This window comes from Hemitrygon akajei, chromosome 16 (assembly GCF_048418815.1).
Source record: "Hemitrygon akajei chromosome 16, sHemAka1.3, whole genome shotgun sequence".
In the NCBI taxonomy this organism is placed as follows: Eukaryota; Metazoa; Chordata; class Chondrichthyes; order Myliobatiformes; family Dasyatidae; genus Hemitrygon; species Hemitrygon akajei.
This window is the reverse complement of record NC_133139.1, coordinates 50,981,919-51,003,041: the sequence shown is the minus strand read 5'-3', so window position 1 is coordinate 51,003,041 and position 21,123 is coordinate 50,981,919. Positions and strand designations below refer to the sequence as shown.

The window sequence follows — 21,123 nt, the reverse complement described above, 5'->3', positions numbered from 1 at the left end:
AAAGTCTAGTTTAATTTTTGAGAATTCTACATAAATGAAGTTGAATTAGGGAACTTGAGTGTTAATAGCAAAGTGTAACGGTGTGCTACACGCAGCGCTGAAATAACGACGCGGAGTCGGTAAACTACAGTTATAAAGAAGATTTTATTCGAGCTTCGCTTTAAAGCCTCCCTGATCCCGCCCTCCCCGGGTGCGGATGCTGTAGGGGGCACGTACTCACAGTCCTGCGCAGGCTTTTCCCTTTGTTGGTGAAGCAGACCTGGCGCCCTTTTGGGGCTGGCCTGGCTATTTGTGAGCCGGTTCGAGCACGCTAGGAAGTGGGTCGCCACAAAAGCACCTAACTGAACTAATCCCTTCTGCCTAGACAACATCCATATCCCTCCATTCCCTGCACATTCATGTCAAGTCGTCACTTTTATTGTCATTTCAACCATAACTGCTGGTATGTACATAGTAAAACTGAGACGTTTTTCATGTGCTTTTCTAAGAACCTTTTAAATGTCTCTATTGTGTTTGCCTCCACCATTGCCTGCCATTGTTGGTTGACTCCTTACCTATTATTTGCTTGCAGTTGTCCCACCCCTCTCCTCTTTTTATATTGGCTATTTTTCCTCTATTCCAGAAGTTCCCAACTTGGGTCCACGGACCCTTTGGTTAAATGGTTGGGCTGCATGACATTAAAAAAGGTTAGCCCTTGTTCTACTCTCTTTCAGTCTAGATCAGGGTTTCCCAACCTTTTTTATGCCATGGACCAATATCATTAAGCAAGGAATCCATGCACCCGTTGGGAACCCTTGGTCCAGATAAAATATCTTTATCTAAACATCAACTGTTCCCTTCTGAAATGTGACAGACCAACTGAGTTCCATTAACTGTTTGTGCTTACTTTTGCTTTTGATTGCAGCATCAATTGTTTGAATTCAGCAGGAAGTTACTTACTGCCAGTGATTACTTCACAAAAGATGATATTGAAAGGATCTAGTTACCTTTAAATTGGTTCAGGATCTGGGGTTCCAAAGTGTGTTCTGGCCCTCGATCTCTGAATGCTAATACTTTTAGTATGGTGTGTGTTTTTCTCTGCTTTTAATTAACTTTTGATTTTTTAAAAAATGAATTTTATAGCTTATTTATTTAAAATTATTTTTCCCTCAGGCGAATGGATCGCTTTGAACGAAGAGATAGTGGTCCACCACGTAGGGATGAAATGCCTTTTGGGGGAAGGTTTGACAAGAGGCCTGAAGGATTTCATGAAAGGCGTGGTGGTAGCCGTGGCCGTGAGATCATAATCAAGGCCGGTAGAGATCATGATAGACACCTTGTACACGGTTCTCATCGCAACCACAGTCCTCGGCGTGAGTCTCCGCGAAGAGGGCCACCACGTGGGGACTGGAAACTTGAGAGAATGGCAGACAGGCGTGATTCTAGGTATCTACTGAGTTTTAAACCACAAATAAATCTCTGAAATGCTTACAGTTGCAAGAAAAAGTGTTGAAACCTTTGCAATTACCTGGTTTTCTGTTGTCTCTAGGCCATGGGTTCCCAACCTTTTTATGTCATGGACCCATACTATTAACTGAAGGATCTGTGGACATCAGGTCATGAAATCCTGCGCTTAGGCAGGATTAAGTTATAATAAAGCATGTGTGTTGAATATTTGCATAGTTGCCGTCATGTAGGGAGTAATTTCTTAGTTGTCTGAAATTAACAATGTTTTGTTCTTGCCTCTTAAGAGTTTAACAGATGAACTGGATTGCCTAGTCCAGTATTTGGATTTTGTGGCCGCTCTTAGAAATTTGTGGCACTGAACATGCAATTTGACTTTCCATATCCATGCTAGATGAGGTTTTTTTTAAGATCTTGTGTTTTGGCATTTGGTCTACAGCCCTGCAGTTAGTGTTTTTCCTCCATTTCATGCTCAAGTTCTGCATATTTGAAATGCTAATAAATCAGAATTGCTTGTGGAAGTTTTGGTTAAGTTACGTTATCTTGGATACAAGGTAGAATGTCATTTGCTTAACCCCCCCATAACATTGCACTGATCTGAAATGTAAACAAATAAGAAATCTTAATTATGTGCATGTGAAGCCTGCTCCAACAGTAAAAATTCATGGGAGAACTAGGATGCTTTAAATAACTTCTGTTGGTAATATAAAATTTGATCTGAAAAATCAGTATGAAAAGAAAATTCATGATATTAATCTTTTAATAGGATTTTGATTGTAGCTAAGAAAAAAATGTTCAGTTTGCTGTTTTCAGCTGCTGTACCAAATGTGATTTTGTTGATTATAGAATGTCTGATTTTTCACATACGGGTGCCTATGCAGCATTGTTGTGCTGGTGGTCAGCAGCTCTAACATGGTTTAATAAATTATCAGAGTATATGTGCACAGCTCCAAAACTCAAATTTTATTTCAGCACCTTTAATATTCTGAAATAGAGCTGGTAGAATTGGTAATATTAGTGAATTAATAAGTGTCGTGTCTATAGAAAACTAATTTGATTAATAGAAATATTACGAGTGGAGAAATTTGCAAGTTCTTCCCAACACTCCTTTTGTAGTTCAGGTGCAATTTAGTGTTGAATTAGAAAATAGCTTAATCCTAAAATTAGCTGTTTTAATTTGGTATAATTTATTTTTACTACAAATGTGATTGATTGTTTTAAGGTTTTACCTTTGATAGTTCATATGGAATTCTAGTTCAATAATTGATAATAAAATTTATTTGGAGAATTGTTTGTGAAAACCTAAGTTTTAAGTTCCTTTTTGGGCCAATAAATAGTGACAGGTCAGATTAATTCTCTAGCTTGTCACATGTGCAATAAACTTTTATATGTAATTACCTAAATTCTTTGGCTATGTTGTGTTTCTTTCATTACAGTTCCCGAGGCATAATTGGTGACAGAGATGGGCAGGTAATACTATTTTGCTTTTGGACTTAATTTCATGTATGTAGTTAGAATTCTTACAATATGGCTTTCCTGACTTAGAGGTAATACTGTATCATTAGGGCCTTGATACAAAAATAATCCATTAGTCAGTAAATGTTTGTAGATGTTATTTACAGACATTGAAACCTGTGAGCCGATTTAAAGTATAAGATTTATGTCTTGGTTAAGTCTCTCACATCGTGACGATTCTGGCTTTTGTAGATAAGACCATAAGACAAGAACTGAATTAAGGCAAATTGGTCCATTAAGTCTCCCTCCACCTAACTTTTTATCATCAGCAAACTTGACCACAAAGCCATCTACGTCATCCAAATCATTGACATACGGTGGGGGGGGGGGGGGGGGGGGGGTTTGATAAGTTCGTGGCCTAAGGTAGAAGGAGATGGGTTATTAACTTCAAACTTTATGCATCATCACTCAGAGTTGAACTGCATGTGCATGTAACCAACTGTATAACTCATCTCCTTCTACCTTAGGCCACGAACTTATCAATCACCCATCTGTGGACTTTCTGGAGGTCCAAGATCCATATGCTCCATGACTGCTGGACTAAGTGTGTAAATGTAGGAGAATGTTGAAAAATAAATGTGCTAGGTTTTCTAAAATTGACCCGTTCTACCTTAGGCCACAAACTTATCAATCATCCCTCGTACAATGTGTGAGGGGAAAGCCGTCCCAATAGTAACCCCTGAAGAACACCACTAGTCACTAAATCTTATATTTAGAAGGCAAACATAATCAACGTGCTAATGAAGTAGGTCAGACACAGAACAAAGTTATTAGAAGCAATCCATGAAAGTTGGGTGCTCCTGTGAGCATTTTGTATATTATGATTACTAACGGGAGATGGATAAAGAAGCTCTGTTATTTTTTTGCTGGAGTTACCTGTCAGAAGTTAGCAATCATCCTATTTTAGACTTAATGGAAGGAGAATAGTTTTCAGTTCTGTAATGAAATTGAGATACAGGCTAATCAAGAACGCCACTTGTGTGCTGAATTTTTTTCTTCACCAATGAGGCAGAGATTAGTTCATTATTCTGTTATGTCTACATCACTTGTTTAAAAATTATATTGGAGTAGTAGGAAAGTATTCACAAAGCATTACGTAAGTAAATCATTCAGGGAAAAAATAGCTTAATATTTACATTAAAACTTCCAGCATTATCCTGATGGAAGGCATGGAGGACCAGAGCGTCACAGCCGTGATTCAGGGTCACAGCGGGAAGGTTGGGGCGGTTCTGCTGGTGGCTATGGACCTGGCATGAAACGTGTGGGCGACAGCAGAGGAGGAATGATGCCTCAGCAATCAAGGTAAGTGGTGTTAGAAGGGGAGAACACATAATGAAAGGGCTTTTTTAAAAAAGGGGGAGAGAAGGGTGAAGCTCTCAAGTACTATAAGGAATATGTTGGGCAGTGAGGAGTTGCAGTAGACAGACAAGGATTAATAATGTGTAAATAGGGTGATTCTTGCTGATTGAGGTATTGGGAGGAAAAAACACTACAGATGTGTTGTAGTACAGATAAGATGCGAGCATCATTCTTAATTGTAGATGTGTAGACAAACACATCATGTTTGCCTAATTGGCCAATGCCACCTTTGTTTATTCAACATTCACTGAAATAATACATCTATAACTGATTATTCATTAATCCTGGTATTTTGGTTTTGCCAAGCACAGAGCTAAATCTTGAAACTTACTGATGCAGAATGAAATTATTTAACCTTTGTGATCACGCTGGTCCAAAATGCTACCAAGCTTAATCGTTCCTTCCAATTCCAGTAATGTTGGCTCGTAAGTCTTCAAGCTTTGCCTTTACCACCCTGTTGGACAGTTGAGTTCCAGATTATTACTGTTTGGTAGGTGGGTGAATTAACAAAATCTTCCTTGTCGTCCCCCTTTAATCTTTTGTAATTAGTTAAATGGCTGCCCCCTTTCACCCAGCTGCCTATGGACTGGTCACTTGTCAAGGCTTCTCATTAATTAATACAGTTAAGTCTCTGTTGGTCCTCTATCAAATGTCTTTTCCGTAATTGTAATATTTTTTCAACTGCAATACCTTTGTAAATGGCTGTATCCCTCTCCAGTGCAATTGCAGCTTTCCAAGATCTGTCCAGTATCCAGGAATCCTGTGCCATGTCTGCAGATGCACACTCATCTATACCATCATCTTATTTCTATATTCACTGAATTTATTATCACCGCTCATTCTTTTCCAAATACAAAATCTGTCTTCAAGGTCCCATTCATTTGACTTGCGTCACTACTGCCACTATGGATTCTAGCTGTTTACCATCCCTCCTCCTCCACCACCTACGGATGTGGCCTTAGAAATGCTAGTCTGTTCTCACTTATTGAGTATCCAGTACTTGTTACTCTTTTGACTTCTTCCTTTCTGCAGAGCTGAGCCAACTGTAGTGCATTTGTGGGGTCTCTAGCTGTATTCTCCTTTCCACCATTAGGACTGAAATACTCAAAATTATGTCCTCATGGGCTTGTTCATTTTTAGATACTAAGTTTTCTGTCACTGCACCATCTAGAGCTTGAAAGCACTGTCCTAAAGAAAATTTGGAGGTGCAACCAATTGGAGTGACAGAGACAGGTATCATCAGTACAATTAAGGTATTCATATGTCAAAGTAACCTGACCAAAAGTCTGTGCGTGTTTTAAGTAGATGGAGGTGGTCTAGAATGTGTTGTTGCTTATTCTATCACACTGCAGAAGGATTACATGTCCAATGTTCCACACTGACACTTGTGGGTAGTGTGATGGGCTAGTTGTAAGACTGGCAGGTAGAATTAAGGAGAATCCCAAAGCTTTTTAGAAGTATATTGGAAGCAAAAGTCCTCTCAAGGACTAAAAGAGTGATCTAAATGTGGAGTCTGGGATACAAACAGGTCCTAACTTAATTCCCATCATCAGGGAAAAGGGTGTGGAATCAGAAGGGAAGGGTATGCTGATATTCTGACACATATCTATATCAGGAAGGAGGAGGTATTTTTTATTAAAATGTAGGTGCACATTGCCTGAATTCCAGGGGCCTGACAGGATTTATCTCAGCAGTAGCAAGAGAAGACTTGGGCAATAATCTTTAGATTTTTGTATCTTTGTGTCAGGTAATAGAAGGTTTGAAGATGGCTAATATCCATTTATTCAAAAAGAACTGTAGGAATAAACCCAGCAGTACAGTGTGATGATCCTTTCCAGTGGTAGGGAGGTTGTTGGGCAAGATTTGTAATCACTTGGAAAGACTGGATCTAATTTGGAGGAGCCAGTATGGTTTTGTCTCAAAACCTTATTTTTTTTTAAAGAAAGTAACTAAGAAATACATACATGGTTTACATTGATTGGTAAGGCTTTTGACAAGATCCTGCATGGGAGGCTGGCTAGAAGGTTAGGGCACAAAGGGTCTTAATTTCAGCATGTTAGCAAGTGCATCCAGAATTGGCTTGATAATGAGAGAGAGGCTTGTGGGTGAGTGTGGGAAGTCTATAGCAAGTCTATAGGTATCAGAGCTGGGATCCAAGTTGTGTATACTGGATGATGATGTAGTAAGCTTGACAGATGAGACAATTGGAATTCTACCTCCATAAAGTCTAAGGATACAGCAGGACATCAGCTGGGCAAAGTGGTAGCAGATGGAATTTAAATAAAGATGCATTTGAAGGAATGCACTTTGAGGACAAATCCTTTTAGAATATTTAGAGTAAGCAACAGGGTCTTGGGGGCATGGAGAGATCTTAAGTTGCAAATTCATAGCACCTTGAAAATGGAGTTGTAGGTGGTTATGGTAGTGAAGGCAGCTACTGTATGCTTGCCTTCAAAGGCCGAGGCATTAAGTATGTGTTGGAATGTCATGTTACAGTTGTACAAAGCATGTGTTGGATCATACTTTGGGCGGGGTGTATAGTTCTGGTCACTATAGGGAAGGGAGAATGCAGAAGAGATTCACCAGGATGTTGTCTAACATTGGAATGCAGGGTGCTAAATTGTGATGTTATAGAAGTTTATAAACTTAAAAGGGCATAGATAGGACAGATGTCTCCCCCCCCCCCCCCGCCAGGGTAGAGGTTTAAAATGAGGGCAGAAATTTAAAAAGATCTGTGAGCCATGTTTTCCACAAAGGGGGTAGTGTTTCTGTCCCCATTTCACTAGTGTTCTCATCTGCTCTTGATGAACCTGTATTTGTTTTTTTTATTTTTAAAAAAAAGCAATCAGAATATTGTATGAGGAGGTGCAATATTTAAAACAGCATGTCAGTAGCAGTAGGAATTGAGCTCTCACCCATCTTGCATGTTGCTGTTGAAAACGCATGCTTTGACTCATAAATTGTTAACTTTTTTTGAACAGAGATAGAGATTGGGGTGGTGACCATGGGCGGAAGATAGAAGGTCATCCAGAGCGCTCTTGGCAGGGAAGCATGGATGGAGGAATGATGGGAAGAGATCATGACCGTTGGCAAGGTAACCTGTTTGAGGAGATGCACAAGCACTAGAATGTTGGTGTTTAGAATCTTTGTTCAAGATTTCTTCATCATTTTAACCTTTCAAAAGCATTAGTTTTTAAATGGACTATTCAAAACACTTGTTCAGTGGTTACACTGTTTCATTGCATCTTAAAAATGTGGCATATCAAAAGTTTAAAATGTGCGCATAGTTGAGAAAAAGTTCTTCAAATTGTTTACAGAATCAGCATGTATTACCATCCAGTTTGCTATCTCACCATCTCTTTCCCAAAATTCAAATCTTCCAACTCTTTGCAGGTGGTTTGAGACCTCTGTTTAATCAAGCATTACACATAAATATATACTTAGATTAACAATAATATTTAACAAAAAATTAATAAGCTTGACTGATCTTAACCACCTTATGCTTCCCAGATGCAAATATTGGATGTATTATCCAAAGTGTTTTCATATTTTGTAGAAATAGATGTATTAAGACTGCATTTTAAGTATAATGAGCTGGATGTTTGAAATGATAGAATTTAAGAATAGCCAATGGTTGTCTTTCAGTGGAGCAGTGCTTCACCCACATTAGCAGCATGGCTTGGATTTATGGTGAGATCTATTCCATGATTTCTTCATAATTTACTCCATGCAAAATCAAATGCTGCCTAAAACCATTGACTGGCTTCAATCCTTCATAGGCTTGTTTCACTGATATGGGCAGTACACTAAATGTGGAATGCTGATTATTTTGTATCAGGCTACCTAACAGTGTGATATAAGTTAATTGTAATGTCATTTTCAGGGTTGTAGTATATCTCTAAACTTGATTAAAATGTTAAACTTTAGGTTCTTAGTAGAATTGAATTTGTAATTTCTGCTTTATACTTGTGCTGATCATACACATTCTATTTGTTTGAAGGTCATCTTTACCATTAAACCCCCAAACTACCAATATATTTGGAGATTTCATCAGAGTAGACACATAAAAGTAGGTTGCAATGGGACATTTATAGAATGCAGAGCTGGGATGAGAAGTGGTAAATGGAGTTCAACCCAGGAAAGTATGAAGTGATTAATCTTGGAAGATCTGATTTGAAGGCAGAATACAAGGTTAATGCAGGACACTTGGCAAGTAGGAGAACAGAGGGATCTTAGGTTCACGTTGCCGCTCAAGTTGATAGGGTTGTTAAGAAAGTGTATGGTGTGTTGGCCTTCATTAGTCTGGGGATTGAGTTCAAGGGCCATGAGGTAATGTTAAAGCTCTATCAAGATAGATAACCCCAAAAGAAATTAGTGTCTCGGTCGCATTGCGAGTGCACAGATATACAAATATTAGAAGAGAAATAAGAAATAATTTGTTTTAAGTTACTTTAAAAATAAGATGTACAAGATTTACCAGTCAAAGATAACTGATTTCCAAGTGCACACTTGATAAGATGGTAGTGCAAGAAATGCCATAATATATAGTAATGGGTGCACGTTCACACTGTCCAGATAAGACGTGATGATAGTATTGCACAGGGTGTCCATGATAGCAGTCTGAGGTAAACAGACTGAATGGGGGAGGGTCGTTGCTTCACTGGCTATAGGTTGACTCATTGAAACTAAAAGCATGGTTATTAATGACCTCATATAGCACTCTTTGGAGCAGTGCAATTACTGTATGTACTGTATGCCACTAAGGTGGCATGTGGAGGCTGAGAAACATACAGAATTGCCATGATTTTCTGGAGTGTCCTTTGTTCTAGCACAGCCTCCATTCAGTATGTCCAGATTGGCTCCTATAACCCTAATCAAACCCTGGTTAGACCACCTTGGAGTCTTGTGTTCAATTCTATTGCCTCCATCATGACTTAAGTTAGTTAGCTCCATCATTACAAATCCCACCACCCATGCATACCTTTTTTCATTGTTATCGGGAAGGAGGTAAAGAAGCCAGAAGGCGCGCACACAGTCAGGAACAGCTTCTTCCCCTCTGCCATCTGATTTCTAAATGGACATCAAATCCATGAACACTATCTCACTACTTTTTTATTTTTTGTGGGGGGGATTTATAAGCATTACTTTAATTTAGCTATTTAATAGAATATATATACTACAGCTTTATTTCTCTATATATTGAGAGGCTGTTTTCTTGAAAAGGCATTGGTGAATCACTTATCCTGACAAGTCAGGAAAACTGCCTCTGTTTCAACACCAATTGTTTGACCTCAAGTGGAACAAAGCAGTTCCAATGGTGGGACAATTTTTTTTAACCACGTAGAGGATCACTCCCTTCACTGCCATCAAGCTGCAGCTCGTGTGGCTAGTCTGACAACAGCACTTAAGCCCATGAACTGCAGGGAACACCATCATCTATAGATTCTGCAGATGCTGGAAATCTTGAGTAACACAAAATACTGGAAGAACTCAGCAAGTCAGGCTACTTCTATGGAGGGGAATAAGTAGTCAACGTTTTGGGCTGAGACTTTTGGATCTGAATCCTTAAAAACCCCCTCCTGAACAGAAGCAGGCATTGTTGTGGTTCAAGAATTTAACCAGTTTCAACAAGCAATTAATAATGCTGTACTTGGCAGTGATGTCAACATCCAGAAGAATAAATTAATAACCCAAATTATGACCTGATTTTTTTGTTTACTTAATCTTCTATAAAATTATTACTAATGACTGGTGTAAGGCTATTGTTTGTGTAAAATAATCCTATCTTCTGCCATTGTAGGTGGTGATAGGGGCATACCTGCCCAGTCTGGACAAGGTCATATGATGCAACGAGGAGGAATGCCAGGGTAAGAGGAGACATGTTTTATTAAGTGTGAAGCTGTTAGCTTTTGAAGTATTGGCTATTGCTGAATCCAGCTGAGCTCAAATAATGGTTTTGAATTATATTTGATTACAAGTGCCTTAATAGCACTGACATTATAATCTATATTCAGTATTCACTAGGATCTGATTTGGGATATGGCCCTAATTTTATAGGATGAAAGAGGCCTTTCTCTGCAACCTTTTTGCAGGTGGGGAAATATTTGGTTGGTCATCCAAACTATCTGGGATATTATTTAGCACCAAATTGATAGTCAGAAAAATAGGGCTAATTGAGAATATTCTGAGGTTAATCCCAAAAGTTGGAGGTGAGACTGGTTTTGGGATTATACCTGAACTGGAGTCACCAAATTGTTCCCCAGTGTAGTTTCCAGTTGCCAGGTAGAAATTTGATATTACTCGGTATCTGTGCTGCTGTTCTGTAGTTCTTCTTTTAACTGGACCTTGCATTTCAGAATGTTACTATATAGTGTTTTAATGAATTAGATTTGTGAACCATAAATCTCAAAATTGCCCACATGCTGTGAAAGTTTGTAATTGTGTTTATATAAAAAAAAATTCTTTTTTATTCCATGTCACAAATATGTGCTCACTTGAATTAGTACTTGAACTCCAGAAGTCACTTTACACTAGTACATGCTGTCTTCCATCATTTCTTGCATCTGTTTCAAATAAGAACTGCATGCATCTAGTTTCTAAAAACTAAATACTTTCCTGATAAAATTTACAAGAATTAATTAATAGTTAATCTAATATGGCTAGTTTCTCCAGATGCTCCTGTATTTGGTTTAATTGTCCAGTTTGCCAGTTGTATTTGCAGAAGCAATGAATTCATGTCTGCAGTATCACCTTTCTTGAAAGTTGTTTTTGAAATGGGAGTGTGAAGTGTCCCTGGTTTAACTGGCCACCTTTCAGATTTTTCTCAAAATCTTGGCCTAACTTTTTGCTTAACAGCTCATTTTACCTAATTTGTTTACCCTTAACATCTGCTTGAATGGTTTCATCATTTGTCTTCGATAGTAGATGAAACCAGCATCCTGCAACTGAATGTGACTGTTTTCTTAAATGAAGGTTACTTGGTGAAATTAAAATTAAAGTACTTGATAATGAACTACTTTTGTGAAAAGGTTGATCCCAATCCTTCTCATTTTACCAGAGCAGCTGAGTTCAGTTGGCATTCTCGGAGCAACTTATGACTGATGTAAATATGCAGAATGGAGGTCAGTATAGTCTTCATTGCTGCTGGCATTAGTGAATGAAGTCACTGCTGTTATCCATTCCATTTTGCTCCATTTACTGAGAAGCAAGTGTCCAATTGCTCAAATGTGCTTTAAAATATGTGCTTAGTCTTGAAGCAATAGAAGGAAATTAGCAGATGTTCAAGCATAATTATATTTGTGCTCGTCAGGATTCAGCAAATTAAATATTAAAAACTGATTTTAAAAACTAATGAAATTGAGTGTTTTTTAAGAGTGGATGGATTGTGCATGTTTGCATATCACTGATTTGAAAATGGGGCCAGAATGTGCATCATCTGAATATGGTATTAAAATTAATAACATAAATACATTTTGATGATCCAAAGAAGCTACATTGGAAGGGGTTAAAAAGAAAGTTGTTGTAGCAAGGAGACTACAGCACTTGGTTTACCAACATTTCAACCTGATAAGATGCGAATAAATACAAATAGGGGAGTAAAGTGCATTTGAAAACCTCCATACAGACCATTTCTGCTGTTTGAGGGGAATAGAAACCATCAGGTTGTGTTATTGTTGTCAGTTTTTAAGAATTAAATGAAAGGGTAGTACAAGATTATCAAAACAGGATGAGTGCAGAAGGGCCACTGCTTGCTTGTAGGTTAGAAATACAGACAAGTTGTGCTAAGCATTTAAGTGCTGTATAGTTAGGTACAAAACTGGGAATCTTTCTTGTTTGAATACACAGTTCCTATAAAAAGTATTCACCTCCCTTGGAAATTTTCATGTTTATTGTTTTGCAACATTGAATCACAGTGGCTTTAATTTGGCTGTTTTGACACTGATCAAAAAAACAAGAACACTTTCATGTCAAAGTGAAAGTAGATCTCTTCAAAGTGTAAAGTTCAAAATAATTAATTGCATAAGTGTTCCTCTCCCCTTAAAATGACACACCAAATCATCACTGGTGCAGCCAGTTGGTTTTATAATTCACATAATTAGTTAATTGCAGATCACCTGTGTGCAGTCAAGGTTTTTCAATTGATCGACTGTATCTGGAAGGACCAACTGCTGATGAGTCATTATCCTAGCAAAAACTACAGCATGAAGGCAAAACAAAGCTCCAAGCTACTCCATAAAAAGGTTATTGAAAAGTACAAGTCAGGAGATGGATACGAGAAAAAATCGTATCCATTGAAGTACATATAGTTAGGTCAATCATCAAGAAATGGAAAGAAAATGCCAGGCTATGAACCTGTCTAGATCAGGCTGCCCTCAAAAACTGAGTGACCAGGTAAGAAGGGGGCAAGTGAGGGAGCCTCCCAAGAGATCTCTAACAACTCTGGAGGAGTTGCAAGTTTCAATGGCTGTGCGTACCACAACTGTTGCCCCAGTGGTTCACCAGTTATAGCTTTATGGGAGAAAGCCACTTGAAAAACATTCACCTGAAATCTTGGCTTGAGTTTGCTGGAAGGCATGTGGGAGACTGCAGTCAGCTGGGAGAAGATTCTATAGTCTGATGAAATCAAAATTGAGCTTTTGGCCATCAGTCTAAACGGTATGTTTGGCATAAACTGAGCACTGCACATCATCAAAAACATACCATCCCTACCATGAAGCATGGTGATGGCTGCATCATGCTGCGGGGATGCTTCACTGCAGCAAAAATACAGGGACATCCTGATGTAGTTTGCAAGAGAGTTACAACGTGGAAGATTTGTTTTCCAGCAAGACGATGACCCCAAGCGTAAAGAAAGCCAAGGCTGCACAGCAAAGTTGATGTCTTGGAGTGGCCAAGTCAAGAGTCCAGACCGTAATTCAATTGAGAACGTGGCTGTTCACTCACAATCTTGACAGTTTGAACAATTTTGTAAAGAAGAAAGGGGAAAATTGCCATGTCTGGATGTGCAAAGCTGATTGAGACCTATCCACACAGGCTCAAAGCTGTAATTACTGTCAAAGCTGCATCTACTTGAAGGGGGTTGAATACTTATGCAATCAAGTGTGCAGAACTGATGGAGACCTATCCACACATGCTCCAGGCTCTACTTGCAGCCAAAGGTGCATCTAAATTCTAACTTGAAGAGGATGAGTACTTAACCATTCAGTTGTTTTGTATTTCATTATTGTAATTAATTTGTATACTTTGTAGAGATCTATTTTTAATTTTAAATAACCCAATTTAAATCCACTGATATTCTGTATTGTAAAATGATGAAACCTGAAAACTTTTTGTGGGGGGGGGGGTGGTAGAATACTTTTTAGGCACTACTATTTCTATTCAGTAATGTCAGTATTAATAAGCTGTTCATGTTTAATGTTTGCTTGTGTATTATGTTAAAAAGAATGTTGATCAGTGACTCTTAATGACATTCAGATACAGGCCAAACACTTGTTGAGATTCTAGGACAATGCGCATCAATATTAAGTTACATTTTTTGTCATCCTCTGCTTCCTGTTTATTTGAGATGCCATGTGGAATAGGCCCTTCCGGCCCTTTAAACCATGCCTCCCAGCAATCCCGATTTAATCCCTAATCACAGGACAATTTACAATGACCAATTAACGTACTAACCAGTATGTCTTTGGGAGGAACCCATGCAGTCATGGGGAGAAAGTAAAATAACTTGCAGGCAGTGGTGGGAAATGAACCAGAGTTGCTACTACTGTAAATGCTGCACCTGATTAGTATTTTGACATTTGGATTTGGCAAGATTTCATTCTTCTAGGATTTTGGCATGCCGTTTTTATTTTGAAGGTTGAAAACATTGACTCTCAAGTTCTACTGTTTGTACATAGTTTCATTGTGGTGTAACTTAGGTCACATAACTGGCTTGCCTGTGTGTGGGTTTTGTCAATCAATTTATCCTTTGTTCCCCAGGCATGGAGGATTTGTGCAAGGAGGGAACCAGCAGACTGTTCAACCGATGAACCGTACTGTGCAGATAATGTCTGGAGGTGGCATGCAAGGAACAGGCAACTTTGGCGACCAAGACCGAGCACAGAGACCATCCAATGATCCCCGTTTCCAGCGTCGTTACTAGATCTTGTTTGTATTAACAGATTTTAATGTAAAGGAATTCTTTAGTGGTGCATAGTGCTAATCACAGTACCATGTTCTTGTGTATTTTTGTTTACTGCCTCTGAAACCAGAATTGTTTTGGAATTATTGATCATTTCATGGTTACTTTATTGTTAAAGTACTTGTACTGAAATTAGGCTCTACTGTAGAGTCGCTTCAATTTTCCATGAATAAAGGTTTTAAAAAAAAACTTGGTTTGAGTATTATTTTGGGGTTTGTAATGCATATCTGACTGACAGTTTTGATAATATGCACTAGTTAGAGTATCTTCACATGTATTGTTTTAGTCTTCCACCTGGATCTTAATATAATTACCTACGAATTTAGGAATTAAAAATTGGTAATGCTTGGAATAAATATAAAATTTTGGGTAACATCATCTTAATAGCATTAATTTGACCAACCAATGACAAAGATAATGGAGACCACCTGGTAACAAGTTGCTTAATTTGGTCAATTAAAGGTAAAAAATTAACTTTAAATAAATCCTTATGTTTCTTGGTAATTTTAATACCCAAATAAGTAAAATGATCTGTGACAACTTTAAATGGTAAGTGTTTATAAATTGGAACTTGCGTATTTAATGGAAATAATTCACTCTTATTAAAATTCAGTTTGTTACCAGAAAAGCTACTAAACTGAGCAAGCAAGGATGAAATAGGAATAGATCTCTCAGGGTCAGATATGTATAGTAACAAATCATCAGCATATAATGATAACTTATAAGTCCCTTCCCCACGGGTAATGCCCAAAATATTAGGTGATTCACGAATGGCAATAGCTAAAGGTTTTAGATAATAGTTTTATGTCCTTTGAACAGCTATCTAATAAATATAATTTACCTAAAACTCACTTTTTTAGATATTTGCAAGTTAGAAACTTCCTGAATAATATGTTAGTCTTTTATGAAATTATGTCCAATGGACATTACGAAAAAAATTTTAGCTCTGAATCCTTGCCAGAAGGGTTTAGTAGCCACCATTTATAATATGATCATGAAAATACAGCCAGAAGTATCAGAAAAAATTAAGAAGGAATGGGAAAAATAACTTCATTGTCTTATACCCACTGAGCAGTGGGAGAAAATTTTACAATTAGTCCATTCTTCTATTTGTGCTAAACATGCCCTAATACAATTTAAGGTTGTACATAGGGCTTACATGTCCAAGGATAAACTTGCTCGATTTTGTTCTTATGTTAATCCAACCTGTGACAGATGTCATTCTGAAGTTGCTTCATTGATCCACATGTTTTGGTCTTGCCCTTGTTTGCAAAATTATTGGAAAGATATTTTCGGTATTATTTCAACAGTTCTGAATATCAAATTGCAACGGCATCCTATTACTGCAATTTTCGGTTTACCAATGGTGGATAATAGTTGTTTATCCCCCTCAGCTCGATGGATGATTGCATTTGTTACATTAATGGCTAGAAGATCTATCCTATTGAACTGGAATGAAATTAATCCTCCAACTATATTTCAGTGGTTTTCTCAAACTATCTCTTGTTTGAACTTAGAAAAAGTTAGAAGTGTTGTCTTTGATTCTTCAGTTAAATTTGAAGAAACTTGGAGACCATTCAACATTTTCATATGAGTTAAACTGACTTTTCCTAAACCCTGTTTCTATTATCCTTAATTATTTGGATGGAGGTATGGAGTTATTGATGCTACTGTGTATATTTGACATAATGCAATGGCCTGTGTTGGTTAGTTTTTTTCTTTTTTGGGGATTTTTTTTTCTTATTTACTCCTTTTTTCATAATTACTATGAGTTTGGGAGGTTATATATGGATTATCATCTATTTGAATGTATACTTAACCTATTATGTACTCTCAAACTCTATATTCATGTTTCATTTATGTTTGTTTAAAATTAAAAAGATTTAAAAAGAAAAAAGATTAAAAATCATGCAGTAGACAAATAATATATTTAAAAAGTGAAGTAGTGTTCATAGGTTCAATGTCCATTTGGGAATCTAATGGCAGGGAGAAGAATCTGCTCCTGAATTGCTAAGTGTGTGCCTTCAGGCTTCTGTCCCTCCTGCCTGATGGTAACAGTGAGAAAAGGGCATGCCCCGGATGCTAGAGGTCCTTAATAATGGACACTGCTTTTCTGAGACATCACTCCTTGAAGATGTCCTGGGTACTTAGTAGGCAAGTACCCAAGATGGAGCTGACTAAATTTACAACTCTACAGTTTCTTTCAGTCCTGTGCAGCAGCCCACCCACCCATACCAGACAGTGATTCAGCCTGTTAGAATGCTCTCCACGGTACATCTATAGACATTTTTGAGTGTTCATTATCTTACCAAATTTCTTCAAACTCCTAATGAAGTACAAGGGGCGATGATGTTTGTACCCTAGGTAGAAGGAGTCAATTTTAGAGAACATTTATTTTTCAACATAGTACCCTCCTACATTTACAGACTTAGTCCAGCGGTCATGGAGCGTACAGATCTTGAACCTCCAGAAAGTGTCCACAGATGGGTGATAGATAAGTTTATGGCCTAAGGTAGGAGGAGATGAGTTATACAGCTCTCGTTACATGCACATGCAGGTCAACTTTTTGAGTGATTATGCACAAAGTTTGAAGTTAATAACTCATCTCCTACCTTAGGCCACGAACTCATCAATCACCCTGATGAGTTATTAACTTCAAACTTACTGCATAATCACTCAGTTTGTAAAAACTGTATAACTCAACGTCTACCTTAGGCCACGAACTTATCAATCACCCCTACTGTGGACTCATGTTGGAAGTCGAAGATCTGTATGCTCCATGACCGCTGGACTTAAGTGTATTCATGTAGGAGGGGACTATGTTGAAAAAATAAATGTGCTAAGTTTTCTAAAATTGACTCCTACCTTAGGCCACAAACATATCAATCACCCTTCGTATAGTTGCTGTCTTACCTTTTTTTTAATTAAATTTTCAAATAGGTTACAGAAAGAAAAAAATTGTCAACCCTTCACCCCTCCCCTTAACCCCTCCTCCCAAACATATGGTTTCACAAAGGGATTAGATATATAGGAGACTGGTTTGAAGGAGGTATATTAATGTCATTTGACCAATTAAAGAATAAATATCAAATAACACTCTTTTCTGTTATTTCCAATTAAGGGCTTATTTAAGAGATAAACTGGGTCTTGCCTTCTTTATAACTGCATCCCTGAGAACCAGGTTAGGTCCTTAGAGATCTTGACACCCAGAAACTTAAAACTGCTCACACTCTCCACTTTTGATCCCTCTATGAATATTGGTATGTGTTCCTTCGTCTTGCCCTTCCTGAAGTCCACAATCAGCTCTTTCGTTGAGTGCAAGGTTGTTGCTGTGGCACCACTCCACTAGTTGACATATTTCACTCCTGTAGACCCTCTCATCTCCATCTGAGATTCTACCAACAATGGTTGTATCATCAGCAAATTCATAAATTGTATTTGAGCTATGCCTAGCCACGCAGTCATAAGTATAGAGAATGGGCTAAGCACACCCCTGAAGTGCACCAATGTTGACTGTCAGTGAGAAGGAATTACTACCAACCCGCACAGATTGTGGTCTTCCAGTCAGGAAGTCAAGGATCCAATTGCAGAGGGAGGTAGAGGCCCAGATTCTGTAAATTATCAATCAGGATTGTGGGATTGATGGTATTAAATGCTGAGCTATAGTGGATGAACCGCATCCTGACACAGGTGTTTGTGTTGTCCAGGTGGTCTAAGGCCATGTGAAGAGCCATTGAGATTGCATCTGCCGTTGATCTATTGTGGCGATAAGCAAATTGCAATAGGTCCAGATCCTTGGACTCCTGAGGCAGGAGTTCAGTCTAGTCATAACCAACCTCTCAAAACATTTTGTAACTGTAGATGTGAGTGCTAATGGGTGATAGTCATTAAGGCAGCTCACATTATTCTTCTTAGGCACTGGTATAATTGTTGCCTTTTTGAAGCAACTGGGAACTTCCACCCATAGCAGTAAGAGATTGAAAATGTCCCTGAATACTCCCACCAGTTGGTTGGCACAGGTATTCAAAGCCTTACCAGGTACTCCATTGGGACCTTCTACCTTGCTAGGGTTCACTCTCTTTAAACACAGACTAACATCAGCCTCTGAGACAGAGATCACAGGGTCATCAGCTGCGGCATTTAGCCTAATGGCCAAAAGACTCCATTTTGGTTTCATCAGACCATAGAATTATCTTCCAGCTGATTTCAAGCTCTCCCACATGCCTTCTGGCACACTCTAGCTGAGATTTCATGTGAGTTTTTATTCAACAGTGGCTTTCTCTTTGCCATTCTCCCATAAACCCTGAAGCACCCGGGCAACAATTGTATGTCAGTCTCTCATCTCAGCCACTGAAGCTTGTAACTCCAGAGTTGTCATAGGTATCTTGATGGCCTCCCTTACTAGTCCTTTTGCATAGTCACTTAGTTTTTGAGGACAGCCTGCTCAAGGCAGATTCACAACTGTGCCACATTCTTTCCATTTCTTGATGATTGACTTAACTGTACTCCAAGGGATATTCAGTGTCTTGGAAATTTTCTTGCAACCATCTCCTGACCTGTGCTTTTCAGTAACCTTTTTGTGGAATGGCTTGCAGTGTTCTTTTGTCTTCATGGTGTAGTTTTTGCCAGGATATTGACTCACCAGCAGTTGGACTTTAAGATATGAGTGTATTTTACTACAATCAATCGAAACACCTTGACTGCACACAGGTCACCAAAAACATATATATCTCCATTTAACTAATTATTACTTCTAAAACCAATTGACTACAGCAGTGATGACTTGTCATTTTAGAGGGGGTAGATGAATACATTTGCAATCAATTATTTTGTTTTGTGTTTGTAATTTAATTTAGATCACTTTATAGAGATGTGTTTTCACTTTGACATAAAAGTTTTTTCTGTTGATCAGTATCAAAAAAGCCAAGTTAAAGTCACTTAGATTCAATGTTGTAAATCAATAAAACATGAAAATTCCCAAGGGAGGTGAATACTTTTTATAGGCACTGTATGTTTGGAGATGCCCATTCATTTGAGCCATAGAACCATAGAACATTACAGCACAGAAACAGGCCTTTTGGCCCTTCTTGGCTGTGCCGAACCATTTTTCTGCCTAGTCCCACTGACCTGCACCTGGACCATATCCCTCCATACACCTCTCATCCATGTACCTGTCCAAGTTTTGCTTAAATGTTAAAAGTGAGCCTGCATTCGCCACTTCAACTGGCAGCTCATTCCACACTCCCACACTCTCTGTGTGAAGAAGCTCCCCCTAATGTTCCATTTAAACTTTTCTCTCTTCACCCTTAACCCATGTCCTCTGGTTTTTTCCTCCCCTAGCCTAGTGGAAAAAGCCTGCTTGCATTCACTCTATCTATACCCATCATAATTTTATATACCTCTATCAAATCTCCCCTCATTCTTCTGCACTCCAGGGAATAAAATTCTAACCTATTCAACCTTTCTCTGTAACTCAGTTTCTCAAGTCCCAGCAATATCCTTGTAAAACTTCTCTGCATACTGCCTACATAATGAAGCCTTTATATGCATCGTGCACTAACTGACTTAGCTTTGCCTCAGCTAGATACAACCTGAGATTACTTACTTCATAAATCTATGTTGTCACTGTCCTGGTTATTTAGTGTGATGATTGCAACATTTTCTGTGTCCTTGATATATTTTGTTCCTTAAGCAGTGTGTTTCCACTTGCTGCCTTCCAGTCTAGCATCATTCTAGAACAAGGTTGTAGAGTGTAGAACATGGAAAAGTCCTCACAAACCACAGCAACTAACCTACTTGATTCATCATTATCATCAGGTGCCGTGCCCAGTTTGAGCTTCGACTGCCATGGCCCACACACTCCTGTTTCGGGTCAAGTGGATCAATTCATTGATATTCATTTCCAGTTCTCTGGCTGCTGTCCCCATCATCATTTGTCTTTGCCTTCCTCTTGCTTTCTTCCCTTCAATCTTTCCCATAATTACTGTGCATTCTAACTCCTTTCCTAATCACATGTCCAATGAAGTTGCACGAGGAAATCTACAGATGCTGGAAATTCAAGCATCACACACAAAATGCTGGTGGAACGCAGCAGGTCAGGCAGCATCTATAGGAAGAAGCACTGTCGACGTTTCGGGCCGAGACCCTTCGTCAGGATTAACTGAAAGGAAAGATAGTAAGAGATTTGAAAGTAGGAGGGGGAGGGGGAAATGCGAAATGATAGGAGAAGACTGGAGGGGGTGGGGTGAAGCTAAGAGCTGGAAAGTTGATTGGCAAAAGGGATACAGAGCTGGAGAAGGGAGAGGATCATGTGACGGGAGGCCTAGGGAGAAAGAAAGGGGGAGGGGAGCACCAGAGGGAGATGGAGAACAGGCAGAGAGAGAGAAAAAAGGGGGGGAACTAAATATGTCAGGGATGGGGTAAGAAGGGGAGGAGGGGCATTAACAGAAGTGAGAGAAGTCAATCCTTTCCCTTCTCCAGCTCTTTTGCCAATCACCTTTCCAACTCTTAGCTTCACCCCACCCCCTCCAGTCTTCTCCTATCATTTCGCATTTCCCCTCCCCCCACTACTTTCAAATCTCTTAATATCTTTCCTTTCAGTTAGTCCTGATGAAGGGTGACATCCT

At 38.7% G+C, this 21,123-nt stretch overlaps 1 protein-coding gene across 4 annotated transcripts in view; it reads left to right on the top strand.

The window, feature by feature from the left end:
* Positions 1-14,686, top strand: part of safb (scaffold attachment factor B) — a 51,554-nt gene extending 36,868 nt beyond the window's left edge. For 2 of the 4 annotated variants that reach the window (XM_073068872.1, XM_073068870.1), the window contains 6 exons: positions 1,153-1,425; positions 2,880-2,913; positions 4,109-4,260; positions 7,299-7,411; positions 10,118-10,184; positions 14,296-14,686. In XM_073068872.1, coding sequence (XP_072924973.1) covers positions 1,153-1,425; positions 2,880-2,913; positions 4,109-4,260; positions 7,299-7,411; positions 10,118-10,184; positions 14,296-14,458 — 802 coding nt within the window. In that variant the 3' untranslated portion in view covers positions 14,459-14,686. Of the gene's footprint in view, positions 1-1,152; positions 1,426-2,879; positions 2,914-4,108; positions 4,261-7,298; positions 7,412-10,117; positions 10,185-11,374; positions 11,439-14,295 lie in introns of all 4 variants that reach the window. The other 2 variants (XR_012101784.1, XM_073068871.1) reach the window with 2 other exon arrangements.
* Positions 14,687-21,123: the final 6,437 nt, after the last annotated feature.